Source organism: Falco peregrinus, chromosome 2, assembly GCF_023634155.1.
Source record: "Falco peregrinus isolate bFalPer1 chromosome 2, bFalPer1.pri, whole genome shotgun sequence".
Classification (NCBI taxonomy): Eukaryota; Metazoa; Chordata; class Aves; order Falconiformes; family Falconidae; genus Falco; species Falco peregrinus.
The window spans coordinates 19,504,648-19,520,180 of NC_073722.1; the positions used below are offsets into that span (position 1 = coordinate 19,504,648).

At 37.3% G+C, this 15,533-nt stretch overlaps 1 protein-coding gene across 14 annotated transcripts in view; it reads right to left on the minus strand.

Annotated features, from left to right (window-relative positions):
* Nucleotides 1-15,533, minus strand: part of BLTP1 (bridge-like lipid transfer protein family member 1) — a 125,136-nt gene that overhangs the window by 32,686 nt on the left and 76,917 nt on the right. For 13 of the 14 annotated variants that reach the window (XM_055794858.1, XM_055794855.1, XM_055794866.1 and 10 more), the window contains exons 49-57: nucleotides 13,993-14,043; nucleotides 10,237-10,443; nucleotides 9,846-10,084; nucleotides 9,002-9,246; nucleotides 7,486-7,591; nucleotides 4,047-4,144; nucleotides 3,568-3,753; nucleotides 2,449-2,617; nucleotides 1,707-1,918 (exon numbers count right to left, since the gene is read on the minus strand). In XM_055794858.1, coding sequence (XP_055650833.1) covers nucleotides 1,707-1,918; nucleotides 2,449-2,617; nucleotides 3,568-3,753; nucleotides 4,047-4,144; nucleotides 7,486-7,591; nucleotides 9,002-9,246; nucleotides 9,846-10,084; nucleotides 10,237-10,443; nucleotides 13,993-14,043 — 1,513 coding nt within the window. The remainder of the gene's footprint in view (nucleotides 1-1,706; nucleotides 1,919-2,448; nucleotides 2,618-3,567; nucleotides 3,754-4,046; nucleotides 4,145-7,485; nucleotides 7,592-9,001; nucleotides 9,247-9,845; nucleotides 10,085-10,236; nucleotides 10,444-13,992; nucleotides 14,044-15,533) is intronic. The other variant, XM_055794856.1, reaches the window with a different exon arrangement.

Consider the following 15,533-nt stretch of genomic DNA (forward strand, 5'->3'; position numbering starts at 1 on the left):
AACCGTTTGACCCTACGACCACAGAACACATGCCCAGGATTGATTCTGTTCTCCAAGAAGTGCTGCACATGAATTGATTGAACAATGATGAAGAGTAGCTTTAATTTTTACATGATTTTGTGGTGCTTATTTTGATATCTACAATTATGCCATGTCTTAAATACACAAGCTGATTGTTTTCCAGTCCTTTCTATACAAAGGTCTGTAATTTTATTTACCTGCAAAAAAGGCCACATATTCTGTTCTATAATGCTAGAATCCTTTTGATCCAGCATAAGTATTGTGAACATGCTATTCTATATACAGCTTAAGACTTTGTGAGCCAAAAAAAATGTTTATAATTTACTATAATTTCTAACACATAAAATGCCATCTGCTTTGTCCATAGCTGCCAGATGGAAGATTCCCAATCAAAATGTTATGTCATTATAACTTCTAGGTTACTGGCCTCATTACTCCTTCATGCCTCTATGCATTACGACTATTTTCTTCTATATCATTAAAATGATTCATTCCTGTTCTGGAATTATTCCCCATTAAGAATACACCCAGTTCAACATAGGAAAGGTCTCTGAATCCAAGGTTTTCTCTCAAAGCCATTAACATCACCTATCCTAATAACGTTCCAGTTCCACTGTAGTATCTTCAATTTTATACTTAAGTGCAGATCACACCTTCGCATTATATATGAAGAGACAGGCACAACTGCAGTCATTTCTAAGAAAGGCACAACAGAGGGAATACAGGTCTGCACAGAATTGTTTCTTACATGAGAATAAACACAGAGATGTTCATGAAAGCTAGGTCCACTGATTCAGGTACTCTCCTGTCTATCTGAAGACAGAATCAATGAGCAGAGCTAAATGTCATTGGGGAATGTGCTGGATCATGCTACGCTGGCTGTCAAGAAACTCGGCAAACTGTAGAGCCAGCAAAGGAGGAGCTGCAGGGCCACAAAGCACACCCTGAGAACGCATTACTGAGCTGTGCATCGTTAAACTTAAGACTCAAAAGAGAGCTCAGAAACATAACGCAGTGCATGTTCCCTTACAGAACAAGCTGGGTTAACACATCGCACAATGCCCTGTGTAGGCATTACTTTAATACAGAACCTAGTTAACTGCACATTAAACAATACATCATCCTGTGTAACATATTAGCCTTACCCCCTACTATAATGATACACTTTTTGTCAATGACTACATTTTAAACATCTTTAATCCAATCTGAGTAAATAAAAGTAACTGTTTGAAAACATATATCTATATATGTCATAGTTATTCATAGCCTCATTCCTTGTTTTAATTAAACAAACGAGTCAAAACATAACATTAAAGCCAACAGTTTTCAGAGTTTTTCTATCTATAATCATATGAAAAATAAAGGATTAATTGGGATTTGTGATGGAAGCTTTCAAGAAAATACGTTCCATTTGAAACACTTCCAAGGACTTTCCAAAGTGCTGAGCTCATATGCGGTGTAAACAAGAATCCACTACATTTCCCCAAAACACACATACGAACTAAAACATGCATAACCCCAGGTCTTCTATAAATGAGAACACCGTTTCTATTACAAGCAATGTCACTATTGCAACTATCAGCATGCTATAACTTTTGCACTGGTGTGATAAAAAATTACATTTGTGGACATTGGGTATTTCAACAGACTACCAACAGTCACATCGCTTTAGACATTCTGATTACCTGAGGTGTGTTTGTGATGGGCAGGCAAATTCCTAAGTCATTGACAGTCAGCTGAAGAAAGAGGGTTCCAAAAGCCTGTGCAGAGGTTTGCTGGATTCCAGGCAGCATATCTACTACTTCTTTTGTGGCCATATGAATATCTTTATGTAAAGCCATTCTCTGTTCATTCCAGTTGTCATATGCAGCCTTGTAGTTCAGCCAAAAGAGCACAGCTTTATGAAGAAAACAGAAACGTTTCATTAAAATCAACACATACCCCCCACCCCCCCCAAAAAAAGCACATTCACTACATAAAGTTAATTTTTTTTTTTTTTTTTCATTTTTACTGTTTCTCCATTACTTTAAGACACTGTATGTTCAACACTGGATGGACACACACATATATTCGGAAGTAGTGAAGAGCAGTTGCAAAGGGCAAGGTGGACAAAGCCAAGCATTTAGCATCAAAGTCAGCATGTTAAAATAGAGACGGCGACGCCGTTCTCAGCATTATTCATTTGTGAAGACTTACAAAAGCAACTTCCTCCAAACCATCTGAAAACTCATCACCTTAGCAAATGGAATTTTTGACATGAGGAATTTTAACCTGTCAGCATGCAGTAGATCTCCTACATTTCCCAACTACCTAACATTTTGATTTAACATGAAATATACTAATGTTGAATAGTCAAGCCTCTTGAAAAAACCAAAACATAGCTTCCTCAGTATTAAGCCAAATTTGTAGCAATTATCTCTTCAATACCTCTATCAAAGGCCACAGGCTGAGCAAAAACAATTGGTCTGTTCAAAGTAATGAGCACGGCTTCTCTATCTGATGAACCACTGATTTCTTCTCGGAGAGCATTTCTTAATCCAATTCTTGTTTTGAAATAGGCAACTTGATGAAAGTCTGAGCCAGCTTCTTCATAAACCTTAAAACGTTCAAAAATTGGGAAGGGGGAAGGGATTGCAGCAGGGAGGAGTTCAGGGGTAGGAAAAAAATTTTAAAAGCAAATCACTGCATTTGACAAAATGTGAAATTACAACAAGAAGTAAAGCTGTCTCCTTTACCCTTTTTCTCTTCTAGCCAAAGCTCCTTTCAGGATATTAAATTTTCTTACATCAGATTCTGATTGCAGCGTTCTTTTCCTTATTTATTATAAAATGTAACTAAAATAGCTATTTATATACCCAGATATACAATTGTGACAGTACATTTATAGGTTCTAAGATTGGTATTTATTCATTTCTAGGCATCACAAAATACTCTTCTATCATAGAATTAGTGATTTCACGTTAACAGTGGGTTTAAGACTACAAGATACAACTGTCAAACTAAGACAGACACACTAGGTCAAAATGTAGGTCTAGACAAGTCTGGGTCTTGTCTGGTCTTATTATTGCATTCATGTACCCTAAAAATAATAGCATTATCAACAAAAAATTTAAATTGGACTCAGTAGCATGGCCAGTACTGTTGCAAAGGGCTAGTAAGTTCCGAGATATTAACAGCATGAGAGAAATTAAAGAAGAAGGGGAAAAAAAAAAAAAAAAAAAAAAAAAAAAAAAAAAAAGAGGGAAAGTAAAGAAGAGCCCATACTTCACTCCTTCTATCTTCAATGCACATACACTGGCCTTACTAATTCTCCTGAAATGTCATCTTCCCTTCTTGACTCAAATGAGAAAGTTTATTTTACATGACTAATTTACCAAAATACGAGGGCATATTGATGAAGTAAATTTCCACAACTATGTGCTGCAGAATGCTTAAACTTTTATTACAAAAAAAAAAAAAAAAAAAAGCTAAAACCCCCACCCAGTCATGTATTTTTTTAATCCCACACTATGAAGAAGAGCACATGCAAAGATGATGAACACTAACCTGATGTTTAACAATCTGTCCTAGTGCCAGATTTAAATCCACCTGGCATTTCCCAAACAGTTTGAGGTAGCTGCTACTTCCAGGCATTGCTTTGGTTTGCAGTCTGTTTGAGAGTTCAAGTTCTATCAGTCCAGTTTCAAATCTCACAGCTCGCATTGAGGGAGTTGTAGCTGTCACTTGAATTCCCTAGTGAATAAGAAAGGTACAACATTATTGGGATCTAGTTCAGAGACATAAAGAGAAGGGAGGAAAAAACCCAAACAAAACACGCAGCAAACCCCCCTTTTCACCGTGCAGCAAAAAGAGGACGTAACAGTTTTTCAAAATGCAGTGCTACTAAGCTGTCTTAAAAGATTACAGGAACCAAACTCAAGGTCTTTTTCTCCACGCGGATTATTCCTAATTCATTAAGATTTGAGGTAAAAATCCAAAAACCATCAATAGTATCTAGGACTGCTGTTTTGTCATCATAAGGTTACCTTAAACTGTAGGCTCAATGAGTAAAGAAGAATTTTTGGTTTTTCGCCATCAGTTGTACCATCATGTTCATTCCAAAGAGGTATTGGCTGCTCCCCTCCTGTACACATTAAATATGCACATTCAGAGTTTTAACACAGCAAACATTTTCAAACAAACAGATACTAAACCAAAAAAAAGGTGACAGTGAATTAAGCCGCATTTTAAACAGTCACTAGTTGAAGATTTATAAAACCAAATATAGGCTGAAGATGTAAGACATCAGTGCAGATTCAGGTTGTTACATATAACGAATAGCTCTCTACTAACTGTACTAAGTCTCTGCGTCTCTAACACTACTACTAATTCTCATGTTCCTCCCTCCCAGGAAACTTCCCACAGGAAGGCTCAAAGCCTCTAAGGAGTAACACCTAGTTTTCAAAAAGATACATTGGTGTAGGAGCTGAGGAGTATCTCCTAATTATCTGACAATAAAAATTAAATACTTGAACGAATACCATGCAAATTACATGAAAAGAGGATTTGAAAGTCTATCAGTATTTTTTCAATGACAAGAGGAAAGAGTATCTTGTGATTATTTTATTTTTGTGTTTCCTTCCTCATCCTGGCATATTTCATCCCACGTCACATATTCCCACAAGCCCTAAACTGAAGAAGCAATCCTGGTTTAAATTCTCCTTGAGATTTGATCTACGTTCAGTCTCAGTTTACAGGAAGGTCTTGTTGCTGGAAAGGGCTGTCACTCTCTCCATATATGCCAGTTCTTCTAATTAGATAAAAAATAGGCAGTTAAATCGCAGATTTAGAAAAAAACACCCACAAGCACACAACAACAGTAAATTTTTGTCACTCCATTTTTCATCTGGATATTTCTTCTCCAAATAGTTTTAACAACCTCCTCCTCCTTTTGTTGTTTAGGGTAAGGGTGGGTGTATGTGTGAGTGTTAAGTCCCATCCCCAGATATTCTCAACTAGGATCACGTAAAACTACAATGGCAACCTAAGGGTTCTGAGCAAGAAAACTAACTCATCCTTCATATATTCTCCACATGCATATTACAGGCTATTTTTGCAATGACATTTCTTCACAAAGTTTACAATGCATTTGCCAGTTTAAAAAAGAAAAAAGAAAGAAAACAGATACCACTTTTAAATAAAATTTCTCCATCTACACTCTCACTTAAACGAGCGTAATTTTCTTGAATGAAACTAAATTAGAAGTTAGACTTGAATCTTTACATAAACCAGTGCAGAAAGTTCCAAGAGTCTGAAAGCTGACACCTGCTGTCTGTAAATCAACACTGCCCTCAGCTTGCAGATGGAACTACTATGAACTGCTCTCTCTGTTCATTACCTAGCCTTTAATCTGTACAACTCCACCTTAAATAATTGGAACTTACCCGGGTTTTATATAAGGATAACATGCATTCGATATTTGAGTGCAACAGAAACCATAAACAGAAAAAACACTTTAGTATACTATCCTAAAAGGAATTTTCAAGCCATGTAAATTACTTTGTTGCAAATCAGAAGGACAAAAGCTGTCTTCCACGCCCACTGTTCTGCATTCAGCACCCAGACCCACGGATCACTGGCAGCTGACTACATTCCTGCTGAATTTCCAAAATATGGAAGGTAGCAGTCACATTTCAAAAACCATCAGGCTGCTACTCCTAATACAAATTTACGGTCTGGAAAAGCAAAAAACCAGCAATGATACCAAATTCCTCATATAAAACAGAGGAAAGAATGAACTCTAGAGACTGAGAAATGTTGTAAAAGAAATCTAATACAGGTTTCCCTTTTTACCACTTTATGCTCCTCTGTAAAAACTGTTCTAACAGAAGAATGACAGCTGTTGAAGGTTAATTCTTCCCCTAAGTGTTCTCTTACTACTCAATGCTAATATATTTTGTGTGAAACAAACATCAGGGTGTTTTAGATTTGTTCTTCTCATTCAGGGATTATGGCATTTTCTATTTTCTCCACTGCATCGAATCCTTCCTAAATATAAAAAATCAGTTATATTTCTACGACAGCTTTTTAGGATAACTCAAAAAGTGTTAAAATTAATACTACTTGACATTTCACCTGCTTTTGAGTATTTATTCATATTTGTCATCCTGTAATATTTTCTCTCAAACATACATCCTTCTTCCTCTAAAAAGATAACTAATGAAATTCATATTCCCTTTACCTCCCCTGGTTATTCTTCTTTCTTTTTACCTTCTTTATTATTATTTCTTAATAGGCAGACAATGTTTCTTACTCATTACTGCTTGTCCTTCTAATTCATTTACTGTTTACCCTCATCTGCCAATTCTTGTTTTGACCTAAAGAACAACAAAATGCTTCCACAGTTCTCATTTGCTTTTCTGTTAGTCTCCTCATCCATCATGTAACATCCACTGTAAATTATATTCCTGGCTTTTCTTAAAACTATCAAATAATATCTAACGTGTCAAAGCTTCCAGTCCTTATGTTTTCCCTCAGAGTAGTCAAATATCAGAAAAAATAGGGTCATTTTGTACTCTTTCTTCTTTTTTTTTTTTTTATTATTTTCTCCAGTGCGGAGGATGATAGAACTTGTTTGCCATTAAAATATTACTGCATGGGAGAAGTTACCAGCTTTTTGGTTTGCTTTCAGTTCGTGAACACAGACCAAGTCTCTAACAGTAAAAACTAGAAAGTGAGTGGATCTGGTTTTAAATGCTGTGTAAACTGTGACTTGGTCAAACAGAGTTTTCTATGTAAGAAAATAAATGTTTTATAACTTTGGCTGTCTAACATCAAACAGATGAATACACAATGTAGACTGCACTAAGTGACTTTGGAACTCTTCTCTAAAATTAGGTTAAAAAACCCACTATTTTCTTCTGAAAGTTTTTTGAGAACAGAAGCCAGCCTAAATGACAGAAATAATACAGTCGTTTCCGAGTATACAGCATGAAACACAAAGCAATCTAATGAATAGCCAAATGCCTTTTTCAACCAGTTCTGAAACACATAACCTGCTATCAAAAGAGCTAGGAATCAGCAGATGCTAATACCAATATTGACACTATTTTCCCCAGACGCAGCTGTTTTCCTTTAAGAGTATATGCTGATGTTATTTTATGAAATTCAGTGTCACGATCTGCATTTTATAGGTAAACAAAGTGAATACAGACAGTAAGCCAAGTAAGATCATGTCACAGACACAAGGGCTAGCATCCAAAATGATGAACCATTCTGCTTCCCAATAAAACACCTTATTCAGATAGAGCTACAAAAACTTCCCAGAGCCTCTGTCGCTACTTGCAACTCCAGCTCTGCTGCTCAGAGTGCCAGATGCAAAGGACAACCTCTGTGAAATAAACACCTCATCCAAGAGCTACACAACGTTGCCATAAATGAGGTTTAAGGATCTCACTTAAAGTTGGTTTTAAGTGTTCTGCTTACCTGAAACCTTCTGTATGACTTCATTTACTTCCTTCATGAACACTTTTTGCACAAATACTAAGTGATTTAAAAGATCAGTTGTGAGATTATGTTCAAAAGAACCAACCTGCAGAAATATAAAATTTTAGAACAAAACTTTAAAAGTTAACATACATATGGTTTCACGACAACACATTTTTAATTTTCAGGCATACCTTTTCAAGTCCAATTATATTGTTATTGGCATTAAAAAAAAAAAAAAAAAAAGAACATTACATAGTTTTGTCTTGCCATTTTTCTGCTGTGAATACCTATCAGAAAACTGAAGGACATACACTATTAAAAGGTTTATTCTCCTGTTTAAGTTTAGCTGAGACAATAAAATGCAGGACTCTATTAAGGTTCAGGGATGTGTGCAAAATGCTACTGAATTTCAGACAGTAAATTGTTACCAGAACAAAACAGAAATGAGCTGTCAACCTCCAAAAGTACGTTATTCTAGTCACTGTATATGAACAAGTTTACCAATACCTTCAGTGGCAAACTTATTATGTGTCCAATCTAATATTAAAGAATATTCCTAAGGAACTGGAGTCTGCCCAAGAATGTTTAAATTCACCATGAAGGCTTTTAAAGTAAAATTATGATACAGATATTTTCTAAAACTACTTGCACTTGGCTTTTGCCTTTGCTAAGCAGCCCCTCCCTCTTTTTTTACATGCTCAACAAATTCAAAGCCCATTCCGTTCAATTCAAAGAAGGTCCTTCTTCAGCCAGGAAACAACTCAAATGGGTTAAACAAAGAGCAGCACCTAATGAAACTTCTCCCATAAAGACACACATGTCAGAAGTCTCAATTACGAACATGCTGGATCATTTTTCTGACCAAAGAAAAAGTTAGCAGAAAAGCCCCGCATTTCCCCACCAGATCGGTTTCTTTTAAGCAGCACCACTTTTCTCTCTGTGAAAAGCAACCGTGGAAATTGGTACAAAAATAGAGCTGGTGAGTAGAACACACTGTGTCGAACAGAAAATTTTGTGTCATTTACTAAGGTTATATATAGCTTCTCCTAGCCATGGAGCTGCCTAATCATGAAAAAAAAAAGAAGTTATAAACCAATAAAATTATTTTTCATTTTTTAAATATTACTTTTTGCAAAATATACGACTATCTGATGCATTAGCATCCGCTTTCGGTTTAAAATTATACTTTCTTTGAATCATCAGCATAATATACTCCTCTGCTTCACTAGTGAGAAATATTGTCATTCCAAACTGTTTGCACAAAATATCATATTCAAAATCCTCCGATACAGTGGCCTTGAGTGCTGAATATGTTTGGCTGCTCATCAAACTAAGGACTGAGAAAGTTCTATTTCAGTGTCACGCATTTACAAATGCTCTATTTGGATGAACCTGTAAACCTGAGAGTGCTGAAGCAGGCAGATCACAACAATAATATGAAGATGTACATACAGAAAGGTAACAGAATGGAAAGAACATGCTGTCAAAGATGACTACTGTCTTCAACACCTACTTCAGCCACACAGCGTAAGTAGTTCCCCTGTAGATAATAGCCCTGCTTGGCAGGGAGTTCATCTATGCTCCAAATTTGGTCCGAGTAGGTATCGTGTTCTTCCATGATGTATTTGCCTGACATAGTGACAGGAGGAAGGTTGAGACTTGCCGAAGGAGGAATGGTCGACATATCAGTGGCAGAGACTTTTGAAGTGAAGCGCAATCTGTGACTTGGAAGCTCAAAATTAAATCTAGTTTGGGCCCCTATAAAAGGAAGATGGGGAAAGAAAGGGTATAAACTGGCAAAATGATCTTTTATACATCCTTAAATTTAAAGAAACTTTTGGAATAATAATAATAATAATAAATGATCTTTAAGCTACTATTGAAGTGCATAGACCTCTAGAGCTATAAATACCCACTCACATGATTCTGGGTTTTCTTAATTTTTGAAGACAATGAAGACTTCACTGTAATTACATGGAGAAGGGAGTCATACAAACCACCTCATGTATTGAGGCTCTATAAGAGTATTCTCAAGTAGCCTTACAAATCAGAATATAATTAATTGAGGATCATAAACTGATTTTAGCAGTTAGAGGGAAGCTTCCTGAGAGGAAGCTATATATGAATGTATATACATGTCTTCATCTACGCAGCCTCTGGCAATTGTGTATAGCAACAAGAGAGTAAATTCTCTGTATGGCCTCATCTGACTGAAGTCCACAGTCAAAAACATAAGCTGACAGCAACAGATTCAGAGCTCTAGCTATAATTCAACAGAAATATCGAGTCCTCTTGGATGCTTCTAGCAAGACCAAACTATCAACCACAACGTTTTTAGAGTTTCAGAGAACTGTTACCTGTCATTCCGTGACTCCTCATTCTTCCCATCTTATATTCCGCCTTTAGAGATGGCAAGAGCGCTGCTCCAATAGCTATACCATCTATCATGGCACTGAATTTAAGAACGATGGGCTTCTTTTCTAAGCCTTCTGGGAGCTGTGGAAATTCATTTGTTTCAACAGGCGTTTGATTAATACTCGTGGGAGTCTTTTCAGAGGGCAAAGGAGTCGCAACATCTTCTTTGGTAGGCTGGGGCCTATTCACCAAGACAAAGATCAGAAAATACATCTTGTTATTCTAACACAATACACGACCAGCCTGACTCTCCCCCATAGGTTTGGATTAGCCCACGCCTGTAACGGGACGGCCAACAGCGGCATTCCGAAGTGCCATGCAAGCAGCACTCACGCAGTTGATGGCTGCCTGATGAGATCTGAAATCTGCTTGGAGAGCTGGTGAGAGCTGCGCACCATCATGCTGTGCAGCGTGGCAGGGTGCTGAGGGATGTTGATGCTGATGGCTCCAACTTTGACCACAGCAGCGTTGTTTGTTTTCAGCCCTCTCTGGGCACTATACAGGGCCTGGGATTTGGCAATACTGCATTTCACGACAGTTCTAACAGAAAAGGAAATAGGATTTATTTGCACATCTTTCAAAACAATTACAGTTTTATGTTAATTTTTTTAAGCGTTACTTGAATTTTAAAATATTCGTATAAGCGATTTTGTTTATAAACTATGTCCACATTCCTTTTTCTTTCACTTTACACACACAGATGCACTACATGCCACAAACAACTGCACTACATTTAAGAGAACCACAAGTCATGCATTGGAAAAATACCCGTTAAACTGTTATTCTTGCATAACATAAGACCATTTGAGTATTACACACACTAGGCTGCACGTACACAAACAAATTTTCACACACTGAAACAAACAAGAACCTTCCATTTCAGCTCCTTTCCAGGAATAATCTGGAACCATCCTTTTCATAAGAAGATTTAGTAAAATCTGATTTTAGCATCCAAATAGGTCAGTGGAGGAAACACTCAGCAATAAATACATAGCAAGTGATAAATGGGTTTGTGAATTAATACTGATGTTTAATTGACACATAGTATTCCAAAATATGAAGTCTAAACTTCATTTGAATGTTAAGGAGGATATTGTTCAAAATGGATAACCAAGATAAAAATACAACTGCACGAAGCTGACAGTTTTTGATGTCAAAATGAAATTGTGGCATATCAGAATTCACTAAGCTCCTATTAAAAAAGATACATGGGGTAACACATTGATGTTTCTCATCTAAGGTCAATTACTGGAGGGTTACCCAACGGAAGTATATTATGTAGCCAGCACAGAATATCACAGCCTCAAAGAGAAAGACACACAGTTCAGAAGATGTAGTTCATCAGCTAAAACGTCTGAAAAATAGACTCTATACGATTGCAACATTCAATGAAAGTTTCTCAATTACTGTATTTTAAGGAGCATATAAAAAATACTTCTTGCATCATGATTTAAATTGTTCTACAGACAGTTTGGTTTCATGGTGAAAGTTACAATATTCTATATATTCTAATCCCCAAGTCATTTTTCTTCTGTGAAGCCCAAACAGATGTCTCCTTATTCTAATGTTAAAATATCAGCTAGCCCAAAGCATCCCAGGTGTGGAAATGAAAAAAACAAACCAAACTCCAACCCAACATCATCATCCTTCTACTTATAATGAAGAAATACACAGCACTGTAACACAACCACAGGCCTATCAACAGCAGATTGATTTACTGAACCTCTAGAACCATTTTCAGATTTCCCCAGCTACAAGTGACCTAAAGTGGTTATGGATTAAAATTTTAGGGTAGACTGTCAAGCAGAAACAATTTCGGAATATTTGAAGAATTTACACAAGTATGATGGAGGAAACATCTTAACTCAGAAGTATTTTCAAAAAAACGTTATACAAATAAACATTACTTAAGAAAAGGGCAGACTTATTTTAACCCACTTCTTTGAGACACCTATTATTTCTCTGTTGATGTTTGCTTATTTCCTGCTCTCTTCCTGCTGCCATTCTGACTGAACTACTGTCAATCCAATCAAGAACACATTTTTTCCCCCATCTATAACACAAAATACTACTGTGTTAGCTATTCCAGCATCCAAAGAACAATATTCAACTTCAGGGAAGTTGCAGGATCTCTTCCTGACCTGCACCAGACAGCCTAGACTTAACCTACCTTTGTATAGAAGTTAAAAGTAAATGTAGTTGGAATTGACATCTGTACTGAATTTACAATCACTTCCAAACATGGGAATTCATACCATTTGCAGTACTTCCTTAATTTAAAAAAATTACAGCAATACAGATGTCACAGGAGAATGAGATTTCAGCAAGATCCAGCTGTGCTTCTCTGCTAAAGTATTTCTATATTTCATGCAACAAATGAATTACACTGTCACTTCTTGGTCTACAAAAAGCCTACGCCCATCACAGACTGAGCTGCAGAACAACCGTGCAGCTATTCATTTACTTGGAATGAGCACTACACGTGATACACCTGCAGTCTGCTTACCTATGGGGATATGCCTATAACAGATCTGGTGGAATATCATTAAAATCATTAATTGATATTTAAATTATATACAGTAATGCATTCAGAAGTCATTCTATGCTCTTGCATCAATTCCATAAATAATCACTCCACAGACAAACTTGTGAAAACAGTTTTTGTCCCACTACAGAAGTGGCTACAAGGCCATCACTCAACCTAACAGATTTATGGGAACGTTAGAAAAAGCGGGGAAAAAACATCAGCAGGAGGCCTGTAACACACACAGGAACTACCACACTGAGTCAGATGAAGATTCAGGCAGTAGCAGATACCTGGGGCATAAATCAAGCAATCCTTCCCTTAATTCCAGCCATCAGGGGTTTACTTTTTGAGCCAGAGGCTGCATTGTGTTCACACCTCACCACCAGATCTACCCTACAAGGATTTGCCCAATCCTTTTAATAGTTTATACTTTTGCCGACCACATCATATGGCGATGAATTCAACTGTTCAGTGACACACTACGCAAAAAACCACTTTCTTTTGCTGGTTTAGTGTCGCTGCCAGACAAAAAGGAACAAACCCCAGTCTTTTCTTTATATCACTTGCAGTTTTACAGTCCATCACCTCTCCTTCCAGAGTTACCACCTATAGAGGCCTGTATTCTCACAACACTGAGTATACACACCTGCTGTAACAAAGAGCAGTTGTACTACATCCTTCTAGAAGATACGCACTGGTGGTCTAGAGCAGCAAAAGAAACCTGTACTCAGAATACTGCTGGGGGGTGGGGAGGAAAGAGAAAAAAGGTGGAGGGGGGGAAAGGAGAGCCTCACTACTTTTGGCTACATAACTTTTCTTCTCGGAATACTGCAGGCTCATTGTGAAAAAGGGCTTCTGGACTACCAGTGCATCATTCCCCACCTTGGCTGCTACTCCCCTGAGACTCTCTGGACTTAGGCATGGGGAAGCAAGTATGCGACTAGAAAGAAGACGTTGCATCTTTGGTGAAAGCAAAGACCTGACTCACACACGCAGACATGGGGGAGACAAAAAGCATCACCTTCATTAGCAGCAGATGCACAGGCAGAGTTTTCAGGAAAACACTTTGTGTTAGCGTAGCCTGGTCAGCATGCCCAGGAATTAACCCAGCATAGAGGTAAATAAAGGCAAGAGGAATGGTCCTATTTGTGCTGAAATCATAGCAGGCGCGAGCACTCCAAGCACGGCAGTTCCTTACCAAGTCCAAAGCACATCTAACCTGCCTGCTCCTTTACATTTTATGAGCATTATGTTACCTCCTCAAAATGAGCAGAGAAGTGGATCTAACAAACTTAACAGCCAGTGAAACTATTCTAGCGTTACTGGAGTGACTGTATAGTGTAATACCTGCCCCTAAAGCTAGCCTGTTAACATTTACAAGGGCTTTTTTGGACAGGTATTTAGCAGGCTACATTAAAAGCTTATCTAGGTAATATTAGATGTTAAACTAAAATGTATTCAAGCAACATCTGCCTACACAATCACACACAGTAGGAATGCAGCCACTAGCTACACAACACAGAGTTAATCGCAAGACTATGAAACATAATAATATGACATACAGAAACTCTTGTTTGGCTGTGCTTGTAGGAGATGTAGGAAAATCCTCCAGTCTACAGATGAAGATTGAAGAGAAAGCAAGAAAAACAAAAACAAAGCAAATAAAGAATAAACATTCATGCAAAATTAGTCAGTTAATTACTTGTAACCCACAATATGACACTTACTTTCAAATTTACCTCATTTAGGATTTTGGGGTTTTTTAGGGTTTGTTGTTTGCTGCTGCTGTTGTTAAAGATTTATCATTATTTACCCCCTTTCCTTTGGTACCCTCCCTATATAGAAGCTCAGTACAATGATGAGGTAAAACAGACATAAAGAACCTCAGTTGCCTTCAGAAATCCTACATGGCTGTCAGATTCGCACTTACATTTATCCACCTGAAACACACTTAGCAGAAACAATTAGCTGGAGATACTTATGAAATACTGTATGGTTTAAGTGCTATGTATTATCTTCCAAACTACACAGAAATTAAAAGGAGAGACCCAAGTCCCATTATTTAGCCCCTTTTCTACAACATTAATATTCTAAAACCAGATCACATACTAAGGGTTACCCAACTAAGACTCAAACTGCATGAGGGTGATCTATATGACAAAGCGTTGTGGTTCAACTGTTGTTTTGCAACTCAAACAGAAAGAAGTTCATCTGGAAACAAAGAAAAATAATGCATGCCCTTTTTTGAGTTTGTGAACCTGGCAAAAAAAAAAAAAAAAAGCCCCAAAACCAAAAACACCCTAATGTGGATGCTGAGCAAGTAATTCAAGATGTTCACGCACAAAAAGTGATTCTCCCCCCGGCCCCTGCCAAGTTGTGTCAATTATATAAAGGGTGGAGAATGGATCTGAGAACTGTAAAAATGACACAAAGAATCATCCATCATGGGAATTCCAAAAGACACCTATTAAAGAAACAATACAGATCTTAAATGGGAATAATCAGCATCAGTAGGTTAAACACTCCCTAAAAATCTTGTATGGTTTAGTGGGACCTATAAGCTTCAAAAAGCAATTAGAAGCATAAAAGAAACAATACACACAATGTGATAAAGTTTCTATGCATACACCACACAAATAATTTTGCAGAAAGCTCTGATTACATGAAATCTAATTTCTTTCTTTTTACAAGAGGACCTGTCACATACAGTTTTGCAGTCAGGTCACCTACCCATTTACACTGTGATCCTACAGCCAGTTCTGAACTTACTATTATCTTTAACTAGAAATAGAAAAGAACAGTATTCCTATTCATGTCTATGGCTTGTGTGACTGGGTGCCCTAGACTGAAACCTACTAATACTTTCACCATATTCCTTCTCAGCTTACTCAGACATGCCTTCCACAGAAAAGCCTCCCATCAATGGGCACGTGCAATTAGTTTTACACGTCAGACTCCAACCCAGTTCTGCAACAGCTTCACGACTGCCACCAAACCCTATGACTTCACAGATTCTACCTAAAGACATATCATCAGTGCTTTCTCCATATGAAGCTACATACCTTTGCTGTCACACAACTGATACCACTTCTACGCACTTGAA